The sequence below is a fragment of the Tilletiopsis washingtonensis genome, assembly GCF_003144115.1.
Source record: "Tilletiopsis washingtonensis strain MCA 4186 unplaced genomic scaffold FA09scaffold_14, whole genome shotgun sequence".
NCBI classification, from domain to species: Eukaryota; Fungi; Basidiomycota; class Exobasidiomycetes; order Entylomatales; genus Tilletiopsis; species Tilletiopsis washingtonensis.
This window is the reverse complement of record NW_020312011.1, coordinates 19,190-42,799: the sequence shown is the minus strand read 5'-3', so window position 1 is coordinate 42,799 and position 23,610 is coordinate 19,190. Positions and strand designations below refer to the sequence as shown.

At 67.8% G+C, this 23,610-nt stretch overlaps 8 protein-coding genes and 1 non-coding gene across 9 annotated transcripts; 5 read left to right on the top strand and 4 right to left on the bottom strand.

Moving 5' to 3' along the window:
- Positions 1–1,656: 1,656 nt before the first annotated feature.
- Positions 1,657–1,754, top strand: FA09DRAFT_t36. Its single transcript has one exon. It is a non-coding gene; the product is annotated as a tRNA-Ser (tRNA).
- A 140-nt stretch (positions 1,755–1,894) lies between these two features.
- Positions 1,895–3,369, top strand: FA09DRAFT_330673 (hypothetical protein). Its single transcript, XM_025742690.1, has 2 exons — positions 1,895–2,270; positions 2,356–3,369. Exons 1-2 carry the CDS (start codon positions 1,939–1,941, stop codon positions 3,335–3,337), a joined length of 1,314 nt encoding a protein of 437 aa, XP_025597300.1. The 5' UTR covers positions 1,895–1,938; the 3' UTR covers positions 3,338–3,369.
- Positions 3,070–5,590, bottom strand: FA09DRAFT_361323 (hypothetical protein). The gene is made up of 2 exons (XM_025745342.1): positions 5,180–5,590; positions 3,070–5,128 (listed from the first exon to the last, which is right to left on the bottom strand). Exons 1-2 carry the CDS (start codon positions 5,439–5,441, stop codon positions 3,486–3,488), a joined length of 1,905 nt encoding a protein of 634 aa, XP_025597299.1. The 5' UTR covers positions 5,442–5,590; the 3' UTR covers positions 3,070–3,485.
- A 274-nt stretch (positions 5,591–5,864) lies between these two features.
- On the top strand, positions 5,865–6,746 carry FA09DRAFT_325851 (hypothetical protein; the record flags this gene model as incomplete). The annotated part of the gene is made up of 1 exon (XM_025741183.1): positions 5,865–6,746. One exon carries the CDS (start codon positions 5,865–5,867, stop codon positions 6,744–6,746), a length of 882 nt encoding a protein of 293 aa, XP_025597298.1.
- A 104-nt stretch (positions 6,747–6,850) lies between these two features.
- On the bottom strand, positions 6,851–7,313 carry FA09DRAFT_57560 (hypothetical protein). The gene has a single exon (XM_025745727.1). It carries the CDS (start codon positions 7,219–7,221, stop codon positions 6,955–6,957), a length of 267 nt encoding a protein of 88 aa, XP_025597297.1. The 5' UTR covers positions 7,222–7,313; the 3' UTR covers positions 6,851–6,954.
- A 211-nt stretch (positions 7,314–7,524) lies between these two features.
- FA09DRAFT_298807 (putative P-type ATPase) lies at positions 7,525–12,496 on the top strand (the record flags this gene model as incomplete). Its single annotated transcript, XM_025740259.1, has 16 exons — positions 7,525–8,242; positions 8,403–9,808; positions 9,867–10,088; positions 10,155–10,487; positions 10,547–10,748; positions 10,810–11,044; positions 11,104–11,355; positions 11,414–11,446; positions 11,502–11,593; positions 11,646–11,756; positions 11,809–11,866; positions 11,927–12,023; positions 12,083–12,127; positions 12,187–12,242; positions 12,299–12,358; positions 12,424–12,496. The coding sequence occupies 16 exons, from the start codon at positions 7,525–7,527 to the stop codon at positions 12,494–12,496; spliced, it is 3,993 nt and encodes a 1,330-aa protein (XP_025597296.1).
- A 1,709-nt stretch (positions 12,497–14,205) lies between these two features.
- On the top strand, positions 14,206–15,208 carry FA09DRAFT_339511 (P-loop containing nucleoside triphosphate hydrolase protein; the record flags this gene model as incomplete). The annotated part of the gene is made up of 4 exons (XM_025744224.1): positions 14,206–14,218; positions 14,279–14,431; positions 14,519–14,874; positions 14,930–15,208. 4 exons carry the CDS (start codon positions 14,206–14,208, stop codon positions 15,206–15,208), a joined length of 801 nt encoding a protein of 266 aa, XP_025597295.1.
- Positions 14,997–19,959, bottom strand: FA09DRAFT_330671 (hypothetical protein). Its single transcript, XM_025742689.1, has 3 exons — positions 16,933–19,959; positions 16,737–16,853; positions 14,997–16,682 (listed from the first exon to the last, which is right to left on the bottom strand). Exons 1-3 carry the CDS (start codon positions 19,921–19,923, stop codon positions 15,267–15,269), a joined length of 4,524 nt encoding a protein of 1,507 aa, XP_025597294.1. The 5' UTR covers positions 19,924–19,959; the 3' UTR covers positions 14,997–15,266.
- A 704-nt stretch (positions 19,960–20,663) lies between these two features.
- On the bottom strand, positions 20,664–22,329 carry FA09DRAFT_334607 (putative CYT1-cytochrome c1, heme protein; the record flags this gene model as incomplete). The annotated part of the gene is made up of 10 exons (XM_025743738.1): positions 20,664–20,686; positions 20,746–20,792; positions 20,862–20,883; positions 20,979–21,074; positions 21,128–21,220; positions 21,276–21,354; positions 21,489–21,625; positions 21,700–21,784; positions 21,838–21,913; positions 22,073–22,329. 10 exons carry the CDS (start codon positions 22,327–22,329, stop codon positions 20,664–20,666), a joined length of 915 nt encoding a protein of 304 aa, XP_025597293.1.
- Between the last annotated feature and the right edge of the window lie 1,281 nt (positions 22,330–23,610).

Genomic DNA, 23,610 nt, shown 5'->3' with positions numbered 1-23,610 from the left:
GGGTGCGGCGGGTGGGCCCAGCGCGCGCCCAGAGCAACAGCAGGAGAAGAGAGGCCGCACGCGCGCGGGTGGCACGCCGCGCGCGCGCCGGTTGCGGCGCGAGGCAGGCACGCGGCGCAAGCGCAGAGGCGCAGCGCGTGGGTCATCTCACGGACAAGAGGTGCCGCACCGCACAACACCTCCTTCTCTGCTGCCCTCCGAAGCCAGACCCGTACCTCTGCACCTCTGCCGGAGCCTACCGTACTCTGTAGACACGCAGAATGCAGCAAGTGTGCAAGTGCAGCCAGCGCACCCGGCGCAGACCGCGCCCGGCACCCGGCGCCAGAATGCTGTGCAGCATGCACAAGCGGCGCGATCGTGCTGCATGACTGCAGCCCAAGCAAAGCACAGGCAGCGGCAGCGCGGCGCGGAGAGAGAGGCTGCCGCTCTGCTCCGCAGCAGCACCAGCACACAGCCGCAGAGCGCAGCAGCAGATGCTGCATCAGGCGCAGCATGCAGCGTCGCAGGAGAGGGGCAACAACACGCGGGCGCGGTGCGGCGCGGCGGCGGCGCAAGCATGCACGTCAGACCGGCGGGCTGCGAACGCTGGCGCGCAAGGCGCAGCTTCAACGAGCACCTCGGGCGGCGGGCGGCCTCCGTCCGAGGCCCACGCAGACGAGGACGCAGCAGCAGCGCAGCAGCTCTGCCATCGGAAGGTGATCTCGGGCTGCAAATTAGAGCGAGCCTGGCCACCTTGGCGTCTTCTCGGCTGACGAGCTGGCATCTCGCACAACACTCTCGCGGCCGCCGGCCATCGCATCTGGCGCCGCGCAGGGGTCCGAGCGCCGCTGTCGTCGATCCTCTCTCCACGCTCTTCGCTGCGGCGCACTCTGACACTCTGCGTCACTCAATCAAGCAGATGAGGCGCTCTGGCATCACAGCCTCCTGAGCGATGCTGATGCGGGCTCTTGGTCGATACTGATTCGCCATCTGCGCCGGCGGAAGATGAGAGTGAGCAGCAGGCGCAGGGGCTTCGGAGGCACGCCGGCTCGCGGCGCAGCCGGTACCACCGGCCCTCACGCGCGACCCCTGAGTCGTCAGCCAGCGCCTCCTGGAGGCCCGTTCACGTGAGCGTCTGAGGCAGGAGAGCAAGGGGAGGAGAGCGGTAACGCATAGGTGCAGGCGGCCGAGACGCTCAAGGCCCGTGGCAGGATCGCGACAGTCGTTGTGGGGACTTGCCCTCGGCGCAGCAAGCTCGCGTGTCACACATGAGCCTTGCGCTTGCTCTGGCCCAGCTGGCAGTGCAGCTGCCCGGCGAGAGCGTGGCATCGCGAGATGCTGCAGCTGACTTGAGGCATGAAGAGCCTTGTCACATCGCTGATCGGGACGGCTGAGGGTCGGACCGGAGGCAGAGAACGGACCGGCGACCAAACGCTGGACGGCGCGGACGGGGCAGCGGCGACGCAAGCAGCGCGCCCAGACGCAGCCACAAAAGATGCAAGCGGCACAGCTTCACGCGAGCGGATCGTGGCTAGTGCACACCCAAGCAAGGCTCAGATGCTGAAGATGCATAGATGCGCCCTCGAGTAGGAGGCAGGAGAAGCACCCAGCACCGGTGACCACACCTGCGGCTATCAGAGGGTTCATATTCTCCAAGTCGCGAGATTTGCTAATTCCGGCGCTATGCCAGAGTGGCAATGGGTGAGACTTGAACCTTTTGCATAAAACAACATCTCATGGCTTTAGCCTCCAGGGTTCGAACCCCTGTGGCGCCTTTCGCTTTTTGCTCTCCAGCCAGTTGCTGCCTTTTGCGCTTGCCGGCGCGCCGGCACGGCCGAGCCGCCGGGCCGTGGCTCTGACTCGGCACGGACGCATGTCCGGCGGCGGCGCACCCCGGCGGCTTTCTTCCCGTCCACATCTCCACACGCGAGCCCGCCCTCCGACACCCCAGCAGCCGGCATGTCGACGTCGCGCTCGGCCTCGCGCGCGGCGCTGCGCCTTCTCCACTCGTCGTCGGCGTCGGCACCACACGCCTCCTCGTCGGTGCTTGCCGTGCGCTCTGCGTCGGCGTCGACGTCGAGCGTCTCCTCCCCTCGCGTCTCCTCCCCTCGCGCCTTCGGCACCGCGGCGCCGCTCAGAAGCGCATGGCCCGCCGGCGCACAGCCCGAAGACGCCGATGCAAACCGCCGTGCTGCGCCGCGGCCGCCCCGCGAGAGCGGTGCGCAGCCAAAGCGCTTCCGTACCAAGGGCGTGCGCGAGCTGCGCGAGCTCAAGAAGGAGGGCACGCCCATGTGAGTGTTGCTGCGACGCCGCGGTGCTGCGTCTGGCGGGCCGCCTGCACCCTGGGCCCCTTCATCCGCTCATCCCCGCGCGCAGTACCGTCATGACGGCCTTCGACTACCCCACGGCGCTCTCGCTGCGCGCGGCCGACGTCGACATCTGCCTCGTCGGCGACTCGCTCGCCAACGTCGCGCTCGGGCACGCCTCGACGCAGCAGCTGCCGCTCTCTGCCATGGTGCACCACGTGCAGGCGGTGATGCGCGGCATCTCGTCGCCGCTGCTCACCGGCCCGTCCATTGCGCCGCCTCCACTCGTCATTGCCGACCTGCCCTTTGGCTCCTTCTACGCCTCGCTCGAGGCCGGCGTGCGTGCGGCCACCGCGCTGGTGCAGGAGGGCGGCGCGCACGGCGTCAAGATTGAGGGCGGCTCAGAGATCGTCGAGCTCGTCGAGCGCCTCTCGTCGTTTGGCATTCCCGTCATTGCGCACATCGGCCTGCAGCCGCAGCGCGTCGCGTCCAGCTCGGGCTATCGCCTGCAGGGGCGCACTGCGGACGAGGCCTCTGCCATTCTGGCGCAGGCGCTCGAGCTAGAGGCAGCTGGCGCCACGGCGATTCTCATCGAGTGCGTGCCAAACCGCGTCGGTGCCGAGATTTCCAAGTGCCTGCAGATCCCTACGATCGGCATCGGTGCCGGGCCGGGCACGGACGGCCAGGTCCTCGTCATCTCCGACATCCTCGGCGACCTCACGTCGCCCGCTCACGTCCTTGCCGATGTCGCTGCTGCCGATGCGTCGACCAGCGCGCAGCTGCCGCTGCCGGGCGCATCCACCCCACAGCCGCCCAAGTTCGTGCGCGCGTTTGCCGCCCCTGTCGCCGGCGGCGTGACCGTCGGCAGCCTGCGCATCGCAGCGGTACGCGCGTACGTCGACGCCGTGCGCGCCCGCACCTTTCCGGACGCGCAGGCGGAGGGGTACAAGATGAAGAAGGAGGAGTTCGAGGAGTTCAAGCGGCGCCTTGGCGGTGACGAGAGGAGACAGCAGGTGTTCGAGCAGTTCATGCGGGAGCACGAGGAGGACTGAATGCGATCGTGCAGGGGCTCAGTGGGCGTGATGCTGGTGATGTACATGATGTGGCTGAGGGAGCGCGGGTAGTGTGTGATGATGGTATACGTGGAGGCGCGGCGAGCAGTTCGGGAGCGACGTAGCACGGGCAGGGCTTCAGCGCCGCTCAGTCGAGCACGATGACCTCCTCGCTCGAGCGCGCCTTTTTCTTCTTGGGCTGCGTCGTCTTGCTGCGCGGCTTGTCGCTCTCCTTGAGCATCGCCGCGCGCCTTGTCCGGCCCATGCCTCTGAAGAGCTCGCCGACGTCGGGCAGCTCTTCGCTGCCGCCGCCCTCACTCTCGCTCTCGCTCATCGCCCGCCGTCGCGAGCCTGTTGGGCGCGAGGGGTCCGAGACAAGGCGACGGTCCTTCAGCGGCGCGAGCGCCTTGCGCGCAGGCCGTGTCTCGAGCACCTCGACGTCGGACGAGGGAGCATGCTGCTGCACTCTAGCGGCGGGTGATGCGCGCTTGTGCACGCGCTGACCGCTCCCGCGCCCAAGATTCTCGGCTTCGGAGTCGGAGGACGTGAGCAGGTGCACCGTCTCCTTCGGCGCCGTTGCTGCGCGCCGTGCGGGCTGCTTAGGCTCGGGTTCGGGCGCAAAGCGCGGGCCCGTGGGCAGGATGAGGCCGCCAGGGCGGACGGGCGCGAACGAGCCGGGCGCGCCTTCTGATGGCTTCGCAGGCGAGACCGATCTACTTGCCTCGCTCGCCCCGCGTGCCGCACTGCGCCCGGCGGCGGGCGACTTGCGGCGAGCCGTTCGTGAAGCTGCATCCTGACGGGCTGCTTGTGGCCTCGACGGCGGCTTCCCGACTTGTATCTCCTCTCCCAGTCCCGGCGCCAGCTCATTTGCGCCCAGCTCCCTCGCCCACCCCTGCGCGCAGTCATTCTCCACCTCGACGTCCTCCAGACACATGCGCACAAAGACGTGCTCTGCCAGCGCGGCCGGAAACTCGATGCGATACGTCGGCGTGTAGTCCTTGTCGCTGAGGCGCAGTGCGGCGCGGCTGCGCTCCAGCACGCGGAGAGGCGGCCGCGCGTCCGTGAGGTACACGAAGCGAAAGGCGGACGAGGCAGCAGCGCTCTTGGCGGGCGACGTGTCTGCAGGCCGTGACGATCCGGCTGTCGATACCGGCGGGTCTGCGGTCTTGCTCTTCGCGGCTCGGACGCGCGAGCCTTGAGCCGGCGTGTCGCTCGCTGCCTCTTCAACGGCGGAGCCCATCTGGACTCCTTCGCGCTGCGCACACTCCGCGGCGATCTCAAAGCCCGCAGAGCTCAGGCCGAAGCGCGGCGGATTGCCGGTGCGGTAGACATAGCCGCGGTTGACGAGCGTCTTCATGCCTGACCACGCTGTGTTGAAGCTCATGCCGTAGGTCGGTGCGCCAGGGATCGGCGCGCGCGGCAGGTACGACGAGTCGGCATGCGGCGTCGCCAGCTCGATGATGCGGCTCTTTGACAGATAGTCGCGCGCATCTGTGCTGCCGGAAGGCCCTGCACCGCCCCCCTCCTCAGGCTCAGACTCGGGCAGAGATGACGTGGCGGCATACATCGCCACGAGGATGCCGTGTGCGCCCGATCGTGCGGCAGGAACGTATGCGCGCGGCGCCTTCTTGGCCGCAGCGGGCGCCTTGTCCGTAGCTCTCGAGGAGCTCGCCTTGCTGCTGCTGCCCGCCTTGGCCGCAGGCTGTGCCTTGCGCCGTGCCTTGGCGCGCGCATGGCCGTCTGCATCGCTCTCGGACGAGGCGTCTGAGCCGGCATCCTGCACGCGGCGCGCTGCTATTTCTCTCAGCGGTGTGGGAACAGACGACTGCGCGGGCAACTCACGTCTCTGCGGCATGGGCATGCCCTGCTCCTCGCACCACGCCTCGAGGCGCTCCGTGAGGCGCTGCACGAGCGTCTTGCCGACGCCCGCCAGCTGCGCGAGCTCGGCCGGGTGGGCAAAGGCGAGCGGACAGGCGCGCAGAGCCTCGTACGCCGTGTTGAACACGAGTGCCGACTGCGAGTGGCGCGCCTTGGCCTCGTCGCGCCACTGCTTGAGCCAGTTGGAGAAGAGCGTGCGGAGCGGCAGCGCCGTGGAGGCGGACATGCTGCCGGGGGCGCGGGATGCGGGCGAGGCAAGCTTGCGGTCGAGCGGCGCTGCACAGTCTCGCGCGGCGCGCTGAGAAAGCGCGGTGTCCAGACGGACGCAGCGAGGGAACGAAAGCTGCGCGAAGGGGGGCTGACGGCGGTGATGGTGGAGAAGAAGACAGCGCGATGCACGCGGCCGCGCGGCGGGTCGAGAGCAACACCAGCAGCAGCTGCTGCCTTGCGCGCGCACGCCGCGGCGCGCGTTTCGATTAGATTCTTATTTGCCCCGTCGCGCCGCCGCGCGTCAAGACGGAAGGCGCGGTCTCGCTCGGGCACCGGGCCGGTCGCGCGTCGGTGTGGAGCAGCGACGCAGCGGCATCGCGCACCTTGCCTTCCCTCATCCAAGCCCGTCTCTCCGTCGTCGCAGCTGCATCTTCGCTTCATGCCGGCAGCGCTGCTGCCTCGCGCTGCGCTCAGCGTGTCGCGCACGGCGCCGCAGCTCGTCATGGCGGCCGCCCGCACGCCGCACGCCAAGCTGCGCAGCTCCAGGCCGAGCCGGTCGGGCAGCAGTCGAAGCAGCAGCAGCAGCAGCAGCCGGCCCAGCCCCCGCTCCGCAGACGTGGCTGCAGATCTGCGCACCCTCATGGCCGCCTCGGCACAGCCCGTGGCGCTGCTTCTGCTCCAGCTGCCGTCCGGCTCCGCGAGCTCGCCGGCCGAGATCCACGGCGCCACGATCTCCTCGCTCGTCTCGCTCTCCGTCTCGCCTGCGCTCGTCGCCTTTAGCCTCAAGACGCCGTCTCGCGCTGCCAATGCACTGCTCGCGTCCGCGTCCTCGGCGCCGCTGGGACCAACGTTCACGCTCTCCATCCTCGCCGAGCATCACGCCTCACTCGCGGGCGCATTCGCGGCGCCGGGCCTCAAGCCGTGCACTCTCGAGGCCGGCGCGCAGCCGGGCACACTGTGTGCGAGCGATGCAGACCACCCGCTGGCGAAGGTCGGACTGCTTGCGTCGGTCGCCAGGGGCCCGTCGCCGATTCCACGCATCGGCGGAATAGGCAGTCTGGCATGCTCCCTCGTGGGCCGCGTGAAGCTGGGCGGCGGCAAAGCCGACGGCGCATCGGCGGACGCAGACGTGCTCGAGGCGCTGTCGATGGATGGACGGCTGGATCTGCCAGGGCACGACCCGGCGCAGGCGGGCAAGGAGGAGGGGGAGAGCTGGCTGCTGCTCGCGCAAGTGTGGCAGGTGGAGGGCGCGGACGACGGCAGCGAGCCGAAGGAAGGGCCGCTCGTGTGGTACCGACGAGGCTTCACCGGCGTGCGGTAGCGCTGTCTTATGCTGCGATCAAACCTCACGAGTGTCACTGCTAATCGCGAGCCGCCGAGACTGCGGACCGAGAGAAGGCGGCACTGCACGACCGGGGACAGGGCGCGGCGCCTGCGCTGGTCTCCCGTGTCCAACAGCTGGCTGAGCATCCCCATTTGACGGCCTTGGTTTCACGAAACGGTCAGCAGACGTCAGTTGCAGGCTGCGCTCACGCCTCGCAGCTCGGCTGGGACGGGCAGCACGCAGGCCGAGAGGCTGCGTATGGCGGAGCCATGCTGCCGCTGCCTGTGCCTTTGCGCCGCGCGCTGCGCCCGAGGCTCTCTTTCTGCGGAACGCGTGCCGGCGCGCCGCACGCCGCAGGCGCGGCCGCGCCGCGGGAGGCTGTGTGAGGGCGCATCATGCACGGCCGGCCAGGCCACGCGCAAGGAGGCGCAGCGTCCTGGCTCCCATCCGTCACACCTGCCGCATCCCGCATCCCGGCTTCAGCGCACTGCACACTCGCGGCATCAGCTCGACCCCCACCGACCGCGCTGTGCCCTCGCAGCGACGCCTCGTGCCCGCCTCTGCTGCGCACGCCTACTCCGACTCGCCGGCCCTTCTCGCCTCCTGCGTGTGCGCCCGCGCTCGGCCTGCGCAGCGGCAGGGCTGATCCGCCGCGATGGATCCATTCAACCCCGGGCCCGGCAGGGGCCCGCCAGAAGGGTTGGCCTCGTCCCGGCCGGCGCCCAGCTTCGGCGCGTCGACCGACTCGCTCGGCCTCGGCCCCTTCGCCGACGACATGCCCGCCGACGGCCGCCGCGCCCGCCCGTACCAGCCGTCACACGTGCTCGTCGACGCCGCAGATCCTGATCTGCTGGGCGACGACGACGCCGACTTCGGCGACAGCTACTCGTTCGGCGGCCGCTCTGGCTATCCGCCCTCGGGCACAGGCCCCGGCGCGGCGCCGCCCTCGATGCGTGCGCCGCCGTCGTTTGCGTTCGGCTCGCAGCCCGGCGCGTCACAGGACTCGGGCCTGCCGCTGCGCAGCCATGCGCAGGCGCCGGCAGGCCATTCGGGCTACTCGGAGCAGAGTCCATTTGAGGATGCCTACGCCTTTGGCGGCGGTGCTAGCTTCAAGACGATCGAGGCGGACGACGACAACGAGGCCTACGACGCCCCGTACCCAACGCGGGCTGGCGGAGGACGCGCGGGCGCGTCTTCCGCTGGCAATCCGCGGCAGCGCGGGGCTGCGGCGCCAGTGTCCGCCTCTGCGAATGCCGGACAGTCGCGGCCGCTGCCACGCGACTCGCCGCTCGACGGGCTGAACCGCTCGCTGCGCACGCTGAAGCAGGACCTACGCAGTCTGCTGGGCAGGAAGCAGAAGGAAGAGGCCAAGGGCGAGCGGATAGTGCGGCTCAACGACCCTGTGACGAACGACAGGGAGGGTGGCTTCGGAGACAACTGGATCTCCACGAGCAAGTTCAACGTGCTGAGCTTCGCTCCGAAGTTCTTCTATGGTGAGTCCGCAGCAGTGTGCCGGTGCGGCACGACACACGGCCGAGCAATGGGACAGCGTGCAGTACCCGCTCGCACATTGAAGGTGCAGACTCGCGACAGCGCTACACCGCTGCGTCGCTCCGCACGTGCCGCTCGCGTCTTTGCTCACACATCGCGCAGAGCAATTCAGCAAGTACGCGAACGTCTTCTTCCTCTTCACTGCCTGCATCCAGCAGATTCCCGGCGTGTCGCCGACGAATCGCTGGACCACGATTGTGCCGCTCGGGCTGGTCCTGCTTGCGTCGGCGTTCAAGGAGATCAAGGAGGATGTCAAGCGCCACCAGTCGGACGCCGAGCTGAACGCACGCGTGGCCCAGGTGCTCGATCCCGGGACCGGCAGTTTCGCGTCTCGTCGGTGGCGCCACATCCGCGTCGGCGATGTGCTGCGCGTTGAGAGCAACGAGTTCTTTCCGGCAGACCTCGTCCTGCTTTCGAGCTCGGAGCCCGAGGGGCTGTGCTACGTCGAGACGTCGAACCTGGACGGCGAGACGAACCTGAAGATCAAGCAGGCCAGCCCCGAGACGGCAAAGTTCACTGCGCCTCCGCCAGTGTGCGCCATGCGCGGCCACATGGTCTCCGAGCAGCCGAACAACAGCCTCTACACCTTCGACGCCACGCTGCACCTGCAGACAAGCGCCACGGCGGGCTTCAGCGGCGTGCCGATGCGGCAGGTGCCGCTCAGTCCGGACCAGCTGCTGCTGCGCGGCGCCCAGCTGCGCAACACGCCCTGGATCTACGGTCTGGTGGTCTTCACGGGCCACGAGACCAAGCTGATGCGCAACGCCACGTCGGCGCCGATCAAGCGCACGGCCGTGGAGAAGCAGGTCAACGTGCTCATCCTGTTCCTCTTTGTCCTGCTGCTGGCGCTCTCCATCGCCTCGGCCATCGGCTCCATCGTGCGCAACTCGGCGTACGCGGGCGAGATGCAGTACCTGCTGCTCAACGCCGACTCGAAGGGCAAGGCGCGCATCTTCGTCGAGGACATCCTCACCTTCGTCATCGCCTACAACAACCTGATCCCCATCTCGCTCATCGTCACGATCGAAGTGATCAAGTACCAGCAGGCGACGCTCATCAACTCCGACCTCGACATGTACCACGCGCCCACCGACACGCCCGCGCTGTGCCGCACCTCGAGCCTCGTCGAGGAGCTGGGCCAGATCGACTACATCTTCAGCGACAAGACGGGCACGCTCACGCGCAACGAAATGGAGTTCAAGCAGGCATCGATCGGCGGCGTAGCTTATACGGACGTCGTCGACGAGAGCAAGCAAGGCACCGGCGAGATCGGGCCCGACGGGCGCGAGATTGGCGGGCAGCGCACGTGGCACGAGCTGCGCGCCATGATGGACGGCAGCATTGCCGACGACGGCTCGAGCGCTGTGATCGACGAGTTCCTCACGCTGCTCGCCGTGTGCCACACGGTCATTCCCGAGGTCAAGGGCGAGAAGATCACGTACCAGGCAAGCAGCCCCGACGAGGCTGCACTGGTCTCCGGCGCCGAGAGTCTTGGCTACCGCTTCACCGTGAGTAAGAGCACGCAGCTGCCAGGAAGCCGCAGCGCTGAGCCGCATACACTCGCAGGTCCGCAAGCCGCGCTCCGTCTTCATCGAGGTGCGCGGCATGCAGCAGGAGTACGAAATTCTCAACGTGTGCGAGTTCAACAGCACGCGCAAGCGCATGTCGACGGTCGTGCGCTGCCCGGACGGCAAGATCAAGCTGTACTGCAAGGGCGCCGACACGGTCATCATGGAGCGCCTGAGCAGCACGCAGCCCTTCACGGAGCAGACCAACATCCATCTTGAGGTGGGTGTCGTGATGGATGGAACGGCTGTAGAAAGGGGGACGACCCGCTGACACTCACGCGCACAGGACTATGCGACGGACGGCCTGCGCACTCTCTGCGTGGCGATGCGCGAGATTCCGGAGCAGGAGTACCGGCAGTGGGCGCGCATCTACGACCAGGCAGCCTCGACGATCGTCAACCGTGGCGAAGCGCTCGACAAGGCCGCAGAAGTCATCGAGCGCAGCATGTTCCTCCTCGGCGCCACAGCCATCGAGGACAAGCTGCAAGACGGCGTGCCCGAGACGATCCACCACCTGCAGACGGCCGGCATCAAGGTGTGGGTCCTGACGGGCGACCGGCAGGAGACTGCCATCAACATCGGCCTGTCCTGCCGGCTGATCTCCGAGTCGATGAACCTGGTGCGCCCCACTGCGCTGCCGTCCGCTCCTGCTGCGCTGATCTTATCGCCGACGTGCAGGTCATTGTGAACGAGCTGACGTCGCACGACACGCACGCGTTCCTGGCGAAGCGCCTGGCAGCCGTCAAGGCCCAGCGCGAGGCGGGCGAACATGAAGAGCTCGCGCTGATCATCGACGGCAAGAGCCTGACCTTCGCTCTCGAGAAGGAGCTCTCGAAGATCTTCCTGGAGCTCGCAGTGTTGTGCAAGGCCGTCATTTGCTGTGAGTGCGCGGACGGCCTGGCCCTGACCGTGCGGCCCGCTCACCGTCTGCGCCTCTGCAGGTCGAGTCTCGCCGCTGCAGAAGGCTCTCGTCGTGAAGCTCGTCAAGAAGAACCTCAACAAGCTCCTGCTCGCCATCGGAGACGGCGCCAACGACGTCAGCATGATCCAGGCCGCGCACGTCGGCGTCGGCATCAGCGGTGTCGAAGGCCTGCAAGCCGCGCGCTCGGCCGACGTGGCGATCAGCCAGTTCCGCTATCTGCGCAAGCTGCTCCTTGTCCACGGCTCCTGGAGCTAGTGAGTGCCTGGGCCGCGCGCTGGCCCATGTGCGCCCAGCTGATGCGCCCCGCCCGCAGCACCCGGCTCAGCAAGATGATCCTCTACTCGTTCTACAAGAACATCACGCTGTACATGACGCTCTTCTGGTACTCGTTCCAGAACTCCTTCTCCGGGCAGGTCGCCTTTGAGTCGTGGACGCTCTCGTTCTACAACGTCATCTTCACGGTGCTGCCGCCGCTCGTCATCGGCATCTTCGACCAGTACGTCTCGGCGCGCATGCTGGACCGCTATCCGCAGCTGTACGGGCAGGTCTTCTTCAACAAGCGCCGGTGAGTGACGCGTGTCCGCCGAGCCAGCGCCGAGTCGCATCCTGACGCACAGATCCAGCTTCTGGGGCTGGACTCTGAACGCCTTCTACCAGTAAGTGCCGGGCTGCGCGACGCGAGACGGCGCCGGCTGACCGCCGTTGCCGCAGCTCGCTCGTGGCCTACCTCTTCGTCACGATCACCTTCTGGAGCAACACGCAGCTCAACGGCGGCTACAACTCCTACTCATGGATCTGGGGCAGTGCGTCGGTCGGGCCCTGGCTGGCGACCGCGGCTGACACTCGCACCCGCAGCAACGCTGTACCTGGCAGTCCTCGCGACAGTGCTCGGCAAGGCGGCGCTCGAGACGACGCTGTGGCAGAAGTACTCTTGGCTCGCCATTCCGGGCTCCTTCGTCTTCACGCGTGCGTCTCGGCAGCTCGCAGTGCCACAGCAGGCAGCTGACAGCCCGCGCAGTCGGCTTCATCGTCGTGTACTCGGTCGTCGCGCCCCGCATCGGCTTCTCCAAGGAGCTGTGAGTCCTGCACCTGGCCCCGCCATCACCGCGCACTGACACCTGTGCCCTCGTGCACAGCGACCACATCAACGGACCGCTCTTCGGCTTCAGCCTCATGTGGCTGCTCATGCTCCTCGTGCCCGTCGTCTGCCTGCTGCGCGACTTTGCCTGGAAGGTGAGTGCGCCGCGCGGGCACCTCGGCAGAAGCACGACTGACCCGACGTCGCCCCGCAGTACGAGCAGCGCACGTACCGGCCGAAGAACTACCACGTCGTCCAGGTGGGTGACTGGCATCGCGGCCCTCCCTGTCCCGCCGCTGACAGCTGCTGGCCCTGCAGGAGGTGCAGAAGTACAACTTGCAGGACTACCGCCCGCGCATGTCGCAGTTCCAGCAGTGCGTCGTGCGGCAGCTCTGGCGCTGCAGCCCATCGCTCACCCGTCCATCGGCAGGGCCGTCCGCAAGGTGCGGGCAGCGCACCGCCTCAAGCGCACCCACGGCTTCGCCTTCAGGTACGCCTCTCCGCGCACCGACGCGCTCCTCACCCGTCACTGACGCCGCCCATGAGCAGTGCAAGCGAGGTGCAGGGAGAGCAGGCGAAGCTCATCCGCAAGTACGACACCCAGGTGGTGCGGCCAAGCGGCTGGTGACCGCCTCACGCCGCCGTGCGCTGCTTCTCGTGTATCCTGCGGCCCGCCTCGCACGTGCGGCTCTGTCAATGCAACACCTCTGACGGATCGTGGCATGCACACCCATGCGTTCATCCCATGATGCAAACTGCTCCTGAGCTGCTGCCGCGAGGGTCAGTGCGCCAGTTCAGTGCGACATTGCGCATGCGCGAAGGCCATCGTCAGGTGCACTGCGTTGGTCGATGACCGCTTCTGCGTAAGGTCTCAAGCACAGCGAGGTGCGCTGCTGCGTCACGGAACGGCCGACATGCGGCGAACTTTGGCCCGGCCAGCTTGCGTCGCCGCGGCGCCTTCATTGCACCAGAGAGGCGCTGCTGGCGCCATGTGACCTCTTCGGCCGCGACTATTGGTACTGCGGCATAAAAGCGCGCGGCATCACCGCCTCGTCTGCGCGTCCTTTTACGGCACAATGCGGCCGCGTGCGCGAGTTTTCGGCCTGGCGCGCGTGCAGCAGCCCCCCTCTGACCATACTGCGCACTGCCTTGGCCATATGCTGCGATGAAAGACATCGTCGCGAGCTCCCGATGTTCACAAGCTCCAGTTGGCCGACGAGCTGCTTGGTCACTGTCGTCGGAGAATCATGCTGCGATGCCGCTCACCGCGCGATTGCCTCAGCGCCGCACGGTTGCCCCAGCGTCGCCGATCCTACTGCGAGCTTTGATACGTGCCTCCGTCGCGAGTGTGGCAAGGCAGGAGAACGCTGAGCCCCGGCCGGCGATGTTCGTAGTGCACTTTCACGACACGCGAGGGATACATTCGTCTGCTGTCGAGATAGAGCTCTTTAGGACGTCTCGGGCGCGTTAGGGTTAGGGCGCGTGAGGCATGTTATGGATGGACGAATGCATCACAGCGAACGATTCAGGAGCCATTGAAGCACCTTAGCAGGATGTCACGACTGACGAGGCGGGTTTGCATAGTAAGGGCACTGATACGCCCACCTAAGACTGCAGACGTCGCAGTGCCTTCAGTGGGCTCGCCAGCGCTGTGGACACCGCTCTAGGGTGCCAGTAGCAGCGCCCTGTTGACCAGGCGGGTCCTGAAGGACGTGCGCGGCGTCGGCAGGGGTCTCCGCAGAGAGGAGGCAGAGAGGCACGCGCGGGGGCGCGCCGCGGCACGGTGTTGATGTCGCGCGGCTCGGGACTCGGGCCACGCGCGCCGCCGCGCTGCATACGCGATAATGCGCGCGCGGTGAAGCACCGCGCCCGGTGAGGGTTCCGGACTGGCTTCCCACCTCCACCTCCTCCTCGCTCCGCATGCTCATGTCCGTCGCCCTGTGCGGGTCGCTGCGCGCAGCATTGGCTCGAGCAGCATTTCGCCTCGCTGTCCGCCAGATCACGACCTCCGCGCCGCGCGCGTCGCACGACAACCCTCTCGGCCTGCCGCGCAACGACGCGCCTCCGCAGCTGCCGCGCCGCGCCCGGGGCCTGCCACAACGGAGACGCGTGCCGTATGTGCGTCGCACCGTCGTTGTGAGCTCAGGTAAGGGCGGAGTGGGCAAGAGCACTGTAGCAGGTGAGTAGCTGCCAGCAAGGCGCGGCAGAGACGAGCAGACCAACACCCAGATGGTGCCTGTTGGAGGTCTTCTCCGACCCAGGCGGCAGTGTGCCAGTGCGCGATGGCCATGCCTTGGCTCGCTCTCTCTGATGCACGTATGGGCAGCGCACAGCACTATGGGCGCCCACAGTGCGACGCTTGCTGCGTCCACCTACTGTCGCACTGTTACGCTGACACGCGCCCGGCAAGTCAACCTTGCGCTGGCTCTGTCTTTGCTTCCCGCTGAGCAGACACAGCTCGACCGGAGGCTTCGCGTCGGCATCTTGGACCTCGACATCTTCGGACCTAGCATTCCCAAGCTCATGCGCCTCGAGAGAGCGGGTGAGCCGGCGCTCAGCGATGGTGAGTCGAGCCATGCCGCTCGTGGCGCTCGGACGTGCAGCACTGCGCGCATCGCTGCATCGCTCATGCACCGCTCCCGCCTGCTAGCCGGCTCATTGCTGCCTCTCACGAATCACGGGGTACCGTCGATGTCGATGGGCTACCTTCTCCCGCCGGCCGCGCGTGCCGGCGACGTCTCCGACGCACCCATCGTCTGGCGTGGTCTGATGGTGCAGAAGGCGACGCAGCAACTCTTGTTCGAGGTGGACTGGCGCGCGGCGAGCCCTGCCCAAGAGCCGCTCGACGTGCTCGTCATCGACATGCCGCCGGGCACGGGCGATGTGGCACTCAGCCTGACACAGCTGGTCGAGCTCGACGCGGCGCTTGTGGTCTCCACGCCACAGGAAGTAGCGCTCATCGATGCACGTCGTGGTGTGCGCATGTTCCAGAAGGTCGATGTCAAGGTGAGTCTTGGTGCGCAGGTGCATGCATGCACGGGCTCATCGCGACACACGTCAGATCGCCGGCCTCGTGCTCAACATGTCCCACTTCGTCTCGCCGACGGACGGCGCCTCGTTCCCGCTGTTCGGACCGCCCCACGCCTTCGACGCACTCGCCAGCGAGCTCGGCGCCCCTGTGCTTGCTCGCGTGCCGCTCGAGCCACACGTCGCTGCTGCCGGCGACGCGGGCCAGCCCGCGGTGCTGGGCGGCGGCGGGGCAGGACAGAGCGAGACAGTCTTCCTCGAGCTGGGACGCAGAGTCTGGGCGGGCTTGGCGCCCGGCAAAGTCGATTGCTAGCTACGAGTACAGCATGGGCACAGACACAGGCGATAGGGCAGAAGCGCCCAGGAGCAAGTTACAGCAGCTTCGCGCTCGCGAGCTCTGGGGAGCCGCGGATCACGTTCTCGTCCGCAGCAGCACTCGCCGGGCCAGCGGGGCTCGCGAAGCTGCGCGGCACGCTCCTGGAAGGCGTGCCCGCACGCAGCGGAGTGCGCGCACCCAGGCTGTGCGGAGAGCCGGGCGTCTGGTAGTGCGTCGTGGGCGCCGCAGCAGGCGAGGTGAAGCTTGCGGCACTGCCTGGCCGACCGCTGTTGCGGCGAGCGTCCCGACAGCTGCCGGCCCGGCGAGGGCGCACCTCGATCCATCGTGGCGCCGTCTCTTCATCGTCCGCGTCCGACTCAAGACCTGCTGCGGCGCTGAGCGGCGATGCAAACTCTGGGCCAGCGTGCGCAGGAGCGGCGCTGGAGGGCCGAGCCGCATTCATCATGCGCGACAGCAGCTTGCTGCGGCCGGGCGGTGACGCGGTGCCGCTGCGGTCCAAATGCAGCGTGTTGGTGGTGTCTGCAAGCGTGTCCTGGCTTCCGAAGATGGGGTCCCGGCCGAGCGGCATCTCGGTGTCGTGCGAGACCATTCTCGCAGCGTGCACGTCGAACTCTCCATCCTCGCTCACGGCGGAGTCGTCGTCCGAGCGTTCTGTGCCCCAGTCTGACGACATGCTCTCCTCGCCTCCAGACGTCAGAGCAGCACTGTGACCTGCGCCTCTGTGTTTGGGCGACGCGGCGCGGGAACGAGGGCCTTCGGCCGAGGTTCGCACCGACGCCATGTCCGCTTCGCGCAACGCCTGGCTTGGTGGCGAGCGTTCTCGCTGAGGCGAGCGATTCGCGGGCGAGAGAAGACCAAGCCATGCGCCGAGCTCGTCTCGCGACATCTCTGCGAAGTCCGCTCGTGTCGGCACGGGCACAGAGACCCGCAGCGCACGGCCGCGAGAGCCGCGCGACCCATTTCGGTGCAGCGGAACCTCGACGAGCGCCCCGCGGGACGTCCGACCCAGCCCCGAGTCTGCCGCAACGCCAGAGTACAGCCGAGCAGGAATTGCAGAGCGGCTCGCAGAACGGACGACGTGCAGCTGCTTCTGCGGAGCGCCGCGAGTCAGGTCTTGAACCGCCCGCAGCGCATCGCGAGTCGTCGCGGAGACGCGCGCGCCGCCGCTGGGCTGACGGGTGTGCTGCATGTGCTCTGGCCGATCGCGAGAGAGTGCATGTCCGCCTCTTCGTCGAGAAGCAGAAGTGTCCTGCTCGACTGCTGTCCGAGAGCCGAGCCTGTCGTCTGCCTGGCGCAAAGCAGATCCTTTTGGTCGAGTCCGGCCGCTGATGCGAGCGAGCCCAGAGTTGATGAGAGGTGCCGTGCGTGACCCGCGAGTGAGTGCCATGAAGATGAAGAGGATGAGAAGAAGGACAAGCTGCGCGATGCCGAAGCGCTTCTCGTGTAGGACCTGGCATGGCGTCAGTCTCGGCCGGCCTACGCCCACCCAGCGGTCGGCGCTCACCTCATTCGCAAGGATGTGCAGCTCTGCGACCAGGCGGCTTCGCTCAGCATCAGTCTGTTGGCGATGCACATCGAACTCGAAGATGGCCTGCTGAAGGTCTACTTGCTGTCGTCGTTTCTAATAGCGAAGCGAGTGTCAGCAGGGCGGCGCGCGCTGTGACCTCAGGAGCGGAACCGGGCGTGGAGGGCACGCTCACCAGTCCCTCAATCTGGCGCCAGTTGCTTGCGTTGAGCGCGCGCAGCATGTCGCCCATTCGCTCCTCCTGTCTGCGCTCCATGCGAGCGAAGACTTCGCGCAGTGTTTGCCCGCTGTGCTCAATGTACTGCAGCGAAAGTGTCGCGTTGGCTTCGAGCGCGTTGAGCCGCTTGGTGATCGTGCGGTAGATGCTCTCGCTGCCACCGCCACCGGACCCACCGCCGCCGTGACCGCTGGACGCGCCGGCACTGCTTCTACCATTGCCATCGGCTGAGCCTACGGGCAGCGTTGAGCCGCTCGGTGACGTGCTAGCGGCTGAGCTGGAGCTGGAGGCACTGCTGGAGAGCGCCGGCCTTCCGGAGTCCGGCGAGGACGCGTTGACGGCTGCTTTGGCATTGCGCTCTTCGCCACTCAGGCTTGGCGAGGGCGCCGCGGCGTGGTTGGCCTGTGCTCTGTGCTCGCTACTGGTGCTGCGCGCGACAGCCGACGGGGCACTGTCGTCATGCACTGCCGAGAGCCAAGCGCGGTCCTGATGAGGCGCTGCGCCAGTCTGCTTCAGCGAGCTCGCAACGGACTGCAACGGGAGAGAAGCAGAGGCTTGATCGTTGAGCTTGACACTTTCGGCGTCGAGCTCGCGCACAGGAGTCGCGGCAGAAGAGCGAGTAGGCTTCTCTGCTGCGGCTTCGTCGCGGCAAGTTGTTGCAGGGCTGCCGTTGGCCGCGTGACCGAGTGATGACAAGGGCGCTGTCTCGAGGTGATCCTCACGACCTAGTGTCGTCGGCGATGGCACAGGCGACCGTTGGGCGAGCGACGCGGAAGCAGGCGACAGCGAGCTGCCGTTCGCCGGCTGAGCGGCAGGATCGATCGTTTCCTGAGGTTCTGGCGGGTGCACATCGCCTCCTGCAGACGAATGTGTGGCGGAGGCACGGGGCTCTTGGCCGGAGACCACATCGAGATGCTCTGCCTGTTCGGCGTCGATTCGCTCGCTCCACTCTTGCCACTGGCCCTGCTCGCCAGAGCCCGGCTCGCCGGAATTGTTGTCTGCCTCCGAGTACTCAATCTCGTCAAAGGAGTCCAGCTCGCGGCTTGCGCTGTCGGTCCGGTCCCGCTCGCGGCGAAGCTCTTCCTCCTCGCGGATGTAGTCGTCCATCTGCGTCAGGCCGTACACGCGCAGGAGGGAGACGGGACAGTAGTACTCGGAGCCGTAGTGCTCGAGAAAGTCGATGCGCAGATAGCGGAAGAAGCGCGCGTCCGACTTGGGGGCGACCGTGTTGAAGACCTGCAGTCCGCGCACGTTGCGCGCACGGAAGGTGCCGATGTCCTGCCATTCCTCGTCTCGGCCCTGCAGGTTGCGCGCCACGCGGACCCGAAAGCGCTTGAACATGCGGCTGAAGAACTCGTAGTTGGCGAGGACGAGCGTGTCGATCGAGATCTCGTCGCACAGCTCGACGATGACGAACTGGCCTTCGGAGCGCCGCGGGCACGGCGACAGCATGTAGCGGTCCTTCTTCTCGCTCAAGATGCTGCTGGCGAAGCGCGCCGACGGATTCGAGCGATGGACCACGGCCGCGCAGTCGAGCGAAGCGAAGTTCCAGCGGTGCTTCAGGGTGGCCAGCTGCGAAGCAGGATTGCCTACAGCCGGCACGGCACCGGTGTCGGCGCCTTGGGCCGGTGCGACGAGCGTGACATGGCTGGCCTTCGCAGACGCCACCGCATCTCTGCTTTCGCGCTCGTTGTCTGATTCTGCAGGACTGGCAGGTGCAGCAGATGGCGCGAGGTGCCGCGTCGCTGCTTGCGATGGCGGCAGTGCGCTTTGCGGCTCGGAGCTCGCGTTCCGAGCCGTCTCAGTATCGCGAGCGTCGTCGCGGCGCCGAGCCTGGTTCTTCGTCTTGCGCTGTTCGTCCCGCTCGCGCGCTGCCGCATCGCGCTGCGCTTCTTCGTACGCTGCGCGCCAGGCCGCGAAAGACAGCCATGTGTCGCTGCCCTCGCCGCCAACACTCTCGCTCCAAATACTGTAGGCTTCCCGAGCCTCGTCTGCAGTCGGCTCGCGCGGCCCGAACATGGCAGGCTTGCTGTTCAGGTCGCCACTGCTTGTGCTTGGCGCCGCCTCGTCTTGCAGGAGAGGGACCGCAGCCGGAACCCAGTGCGACGTGCCGCCGACCTGCCGCCAGTAGCCCTCTTCACCATCCTTAGGCCAGGCTTCCGCTGTCGACGGCTCGCCGATGCGTGCGAGTGAGGGCACCGTGCCAGCGGAATCGCTCAGATCCAAGTCAAGCACAGCCTGTGGGTCCCGCGGAAGGGTCACCGTGCCGCTGACCGCCCATGTGGTCTCGGCCGCGTCGCCCACGGGCTTGTCGAGACTGAGAGGCGCCACTGGCGCCAGCGGGCAGAGTATGAGCTCAGAGCGCAGTTGGTGCGCGGACGAGGTGGCGCTGGCGCCCTGCGCCGGGCAGACGTCGGCCAGGAAGGAGGTTGTGCGGTGGCAGCCGGGCGGGATGCTGCCTCGCCGCGGCGCCACTGCCATGTCGCGCGGGGCGGCCTTTGCAGTACGCAGAGGCCCACCTGCTGGCGACACTGCGGCAGCGATCAACGTCGCCGCTGCCTTGGCGGAAGGAGATCTAGCCGAGACCGCCATAGGCTCGCCGGGATCGAAGAGGGCGAGCGTGGTGTGTGTGCACAGCAGCACGGCCACCAGCGCCAGCCGCACCCAGGCCGCCGGCACACTCCGCACGCCGCTGCGTACGCCTGAGCGGCGCGGTGCGGGTGCCGCTTTCGCGTGGCCTGCGTGCACTGGCAGACGCTGAGCAGCTGGCGAGAAGGGCGAGTGCAGTCGCAGCATGCCGTCCCGCGCCCTGTGCGGCCGGGCGGACGAGCAGGGTGCAGACGGCGGCGCCGCGCGAGGGGCGCGGCTCGTGCCGGCGGACGTGTCTGCGTGCGCTGCCGCAAGCGCATCGGCAAAGCTGGGCGCATGGCCCGGAGTGGCGCCGGGCATGGCGAGGCGGGCAGCGCGAGGAGGGTGGCAGGCGCGCAAATCGGGATGGGGGAAGTGCAGCAAGCGCCAGCACGGCGGGGAGCCGGCGGCATCCACTCGCCTCTGCTGCCGCCTGACGTAGCGCCGCGGTGCGCCACGCGGGCAGCCGCCGGCTATGCGCGTCCGCGCGCCAGCCCCTTCCTTCCCGCGCCTCCGCGATCCTCCAGCTGACTCGCGCCTCAGGAGGAGTTCCACGCCAGCCTGCTCACGAGCCAGACTCATCGCAGGGCACAGCGCAGCATCTTGCGTCGCTCACGTCCGGGTCAAGAGCGCCTCTTTCGGCGGCTGCTGGCCGCGGCAAGAGCTCGAGCCTCGTTAGGCGCAGGAAGCTCGACGAAGCGCTGCCTGGCTTCATGCAGCGTCCGGGCCGCGCCTCGTCTTTCCAGCAGCTGTGGACCGCTGGCATCATGCGCAACTGAGCAGCGCAGATGGCTGGAGCATCCCACCGACGCCAAAGGACAGGAAGAGCACGTGTGCGTCGCTGCACCCCGATCGTCCATGCTGAAGCTCATCAGCAGTCTGCGCACGCTCCCCACCCGCCTAGCGACACACCGCGGCTGGACGTCGCGCAGCGCATCCTCGAGACGCTTTGTTCGGACAAGCAGCAGCATCGCACTCCCGTGCAACCGGCGCGCTGCCTGCACAGCACGCCCCATGTATTCCCTGCCAGACTGCGTACGTCACTCGCCGGCAACGTGCATTTAGTGCGACGGAGGCGGCGTGTCTGAGAAGCGCGTGAGGCGTCAGCAGGCGGCAGCGGGGCGCAGCTCCGTGCGGGCTCACAGAGGATCTTCCGGTTCTTGACACCTGCCCACTTGAAGCGCTTGACCCTGGAGAAAAGCCGCGTCAGCCACATGCCCTGGTCCTCTCGCGAGACTCTGCGCAGCTGCGTCACTCACCAGATCGACAGCGCAAAGAGGGCTGAGGTGCGCAGAGGCGGCATGCGGAAGATTGGAAGTAGCGGCAAGGCAAGCTGTGAGCAACAGGGCACGCGACGCTCTCTGCGGCGCACGCACAAGTGAGAATGACCGTGGCCTGGGCGCCCATCCGCTTCCGCTCGTCGTGCTCCGGCTCGGACGACCAGTTGAGGAACGTGACGACGTCCTTCGCCACTGGAGAATGTGTCAGCGAGGCGCGGGCATGCGCATGCAAGCAAATTACGCACTCTGCGTCGTGGTGGCCGGCGTGCCGTCCTCGTACTCGACCAGGCCGTCGTAGAGCACACGGGCCATGGCAATCTTGGTGCCCGGGAAGTAGGCTGGGAGCCGCGTGTCAGCATCGCTTCGCTCGAGCGGCGCACGTGCGGGCCTCACGGTTGAAGTTCAGGCCGTCCGGCACCTCGAAGCCCGCCGGCGGGTCCACGTAGCCGGTCAGCAGAGCGAAGATGTAGTCCTGCGGCAGGTGGTCAGGCCTTGCTCAGCGACGTGCGTGGCGCAATCGCCTCGCCCGCGTCGCGCGACGATGCGCTCCGCTGCGCAGTCTTCGCGAGGACTCGTCGTGATTCCTGCATCGAGCCATGTACTCACAGCGCCACCGTGGCGGGCCTTGGTGATCAGGCTCAGGTCCGGGGGCAGACCGCCGTTGTTGCCGGCGCGAGCAGCCTCCTCGTTGGGGTAAGGCGCGGGCATGGGGTCGGCAAGCTTGCCAGGGCGCATGCCAACCTCTGCAAGCACGTGGGTGCAAGTTGCGGGGTGCATGAGCAAAGTGCGCAGATGCCGGCCGCCGCGGCTGACTCACCGCCCTCGTCGTTGGGCTCGCCCTCGTACTCGACCTCCTCGGCCATGGCCTTCACCTCGTCGACAGTGTGCGAGACACCGACAAGCTGCGGGCATGCTCAGCCGCCGCGTCGCAGGGAGCACTCGAACAGGCACTTACGTTGCGCCAGGCGATGCGGTCAAGCGAGTGGCACGCAGCGCACACCTCGCGGTACACCTGGTAGCCGCGGCGGATGCTGCGAACGTGCGCGGTCAGCACGGGCGCCAAGCGAGCAGGCGAGAGCCCAGAGCTGCTCCCGGCACGACCTCGGCGCCGGTCCCATCGATGCGGCGCCGCAGCCCAAGAGCGCAGCGCGCAAATGATCTCGTCGCAAGCCTTGCGCTGCGCAACTCACCTGGCGTGGTCAAACGTCTCGAACACGCCGGCGTGGCTCCACGGGTAGGCTGGCGGGTGCAGGCCGTTGTCGATCATGTTGGCGCTCACGCTGCTGAGGCCGGGCAGGCCGCCGCCAAAGACGTGCGTGTACCAAGCAAGCGTGCCGACCGACAGGCCCGTGGCGCCGTACGCCGCAAGGCGCGAGGCAAGGAACGGGCTGGCCTGCTGCGGGGCAGCCGTGCTGGCGTTGCGGGCCTGCGGGTGCAGAAAGGGCATCAGCGCGTGAGCCGGGGGCAGGCAGGTTGCACAGCGGGCGTCGCGCGCCGCTGCCAGCGCTTGAACGGCAGAGCGTTGCGGCAGCCCTGGTGAGATGCCAGCGGAGCAGGCGCAGGCAACGCAGCACGCCGAGCGTCGGGTGCGGCAGCGGCAGCGTGGCGCACACGGCGGCGCCTGATGCGAGTCGGGCCGGAGCGAAGACGCACCGCAGCGGGAGTGGCGCGGGCGCCGGCGCGCATAGCCTGCGTGGCCGCACGGGCGGCAGCAGAGGAGAAAAAGGATGCCATGCTGGCGCGGGAGGGGGGGAGGGTGACGATGGTGGGAGACAGCAACAGCGGCGGGCCGGCGCGGCGCGGCGACGGCGACGACGGCGCACCTCGGCGGCGGCGGCGGCGCGCGGCGTGCCTCTCTGGCCGACTCCTTCCAGCGCCGCACCTCTGCGCCCCAGCACCAGACCACACAGACTCCCTCTGCATATTCGCTGCCCCGCACAGCTGCGCCATCTGCCTAGCAGCTGCAGCCTCGAACCTGCCTTCATCAAGCCGAACGGCCTGAGCCGGGAGCGGTACCAGGCATGCCTGCTGCGAGCACGACTCTGGCCGGGCGTGGGAAGAATACAAGAATCGAATACAAATTGCGCCCGCGCAGGCAACACAGGCGCCGGCCTGTCAAAGCCGCCCTCGCTGGCTGGCCGGCTGTGCAGAGCGCGACTCCCGCAGCGCGGACCACCCGGTCCCGCGCTGCACAGGCGGCGGACGGGCGTGGCCGGGTGCCGGCCAATCGCGGCGCGCCCTCTGCGCACGGCAGCTCGCCTTTGTCAGCGGCGCGTGCGGGGAGACCCTCGCTCGACGTCCACAGGCTGCAGCTGCGACAGCAGCAGGCGGCGACGTGAGCGCTTGGCAGCGAGGAGGCATGAGGCTTGGAGGGTGTGGGCTGCTGATGCTGCTGGCCCGGCTGAGCAAGCACGAGTTCTGAGCCTGGAGAGGCCGCGAGGCCGGAGCCGCTGCACCCTGCGATCAGGATGTTGGAGGCCGGCGGACGTGGCCGCGCAGACGCAGAAAGCCCCTTGGACGCATGCGCGCCTCGCCGCCCTCGGAGCTCGCGGACGTGGCAGCGACGGCTGTGTGCCCGGCTTGCCGCCTCTGCCTCTCCAGCCGCCAGCCTGGCGAAGCACTAGGCCATCATGGCAGCCTCTGTGACGGCTTGACTTGGTCGCTGCTGGAGCGAGCGGGAGGGCCTCAATGCTCATGGCCAGAGCAGGCGTTCCGGCATCGGAGCCAC

What these genes read in the sequence shown, in the direction of transcription:
- FA09DRAFT_361323 (XM_025745342.1), bottom strand. Translation starts at nt 5,441, where the DNA reads ATGTCCGCCTCCACGGCGCTGCCGCTCCGCACGCTCTTCTCCAACTGG. An exon ending in CATGCCCATGCCGCAGAGAC is followed by an intron (nt 5,129 to 5,179) that starts GTGAGTTGCCCG and finishes GAGAAATAGCAG; the next exon opens with CGCGCCGCGTGCAGGATGCC.
- FA09DRAFT_330673 (XM_025742690.1), top strand. Translation starts at nt 1,939, where the DNA reads ATGTCGACGTCGCGCTCGGCCTCGCGCGCGGCGCTGCGCCTTCTCCAC. An exon ending in AAGAAGGAGGGCACGCCCAT is followed by an intron (nt 2,271 to 2,355) that starts GTGAGTGTTGCT and finishes CCCCGCGCGCAG; the next exon opens with TACCGTCATGACGGCCTTCG.
- FA09DRAFT_330671 (XM_025742689.1), bottom strand. Translation starts at nt 19,923, where the DNA reads ATGCCCGGCGCCACTCCGGGCCATGCGCCCAGCTTTGCCGATGCGCTT. An exon ending in GGCGCCAGATTGAGGGACTG is followed by an intron (nt 16,854 to 16,932) that starts GTGAGCGTGCCC and finishes CTTCGCTATTAG; the next exon opens with AAACGACGACAGCAAGTAGA. An exon ending in TGCACATCCTTGCGAATGAG is followed by an intron (nt 16,683 to 16,736) that starts GTGAGCGCCGAC and finishes ACGCCATGCCAG; the next exon opens with GTCCTACACGAGAAGCGCTT.
- FA09DRAFT_57560 (XM_025745727.1), bottom strand. Translation starts at nt 7,221, where the DNA reads ATGCGGGATGCGGCAGGTGTGACGGATGGGAGCCAGGACGCTGCGCCT.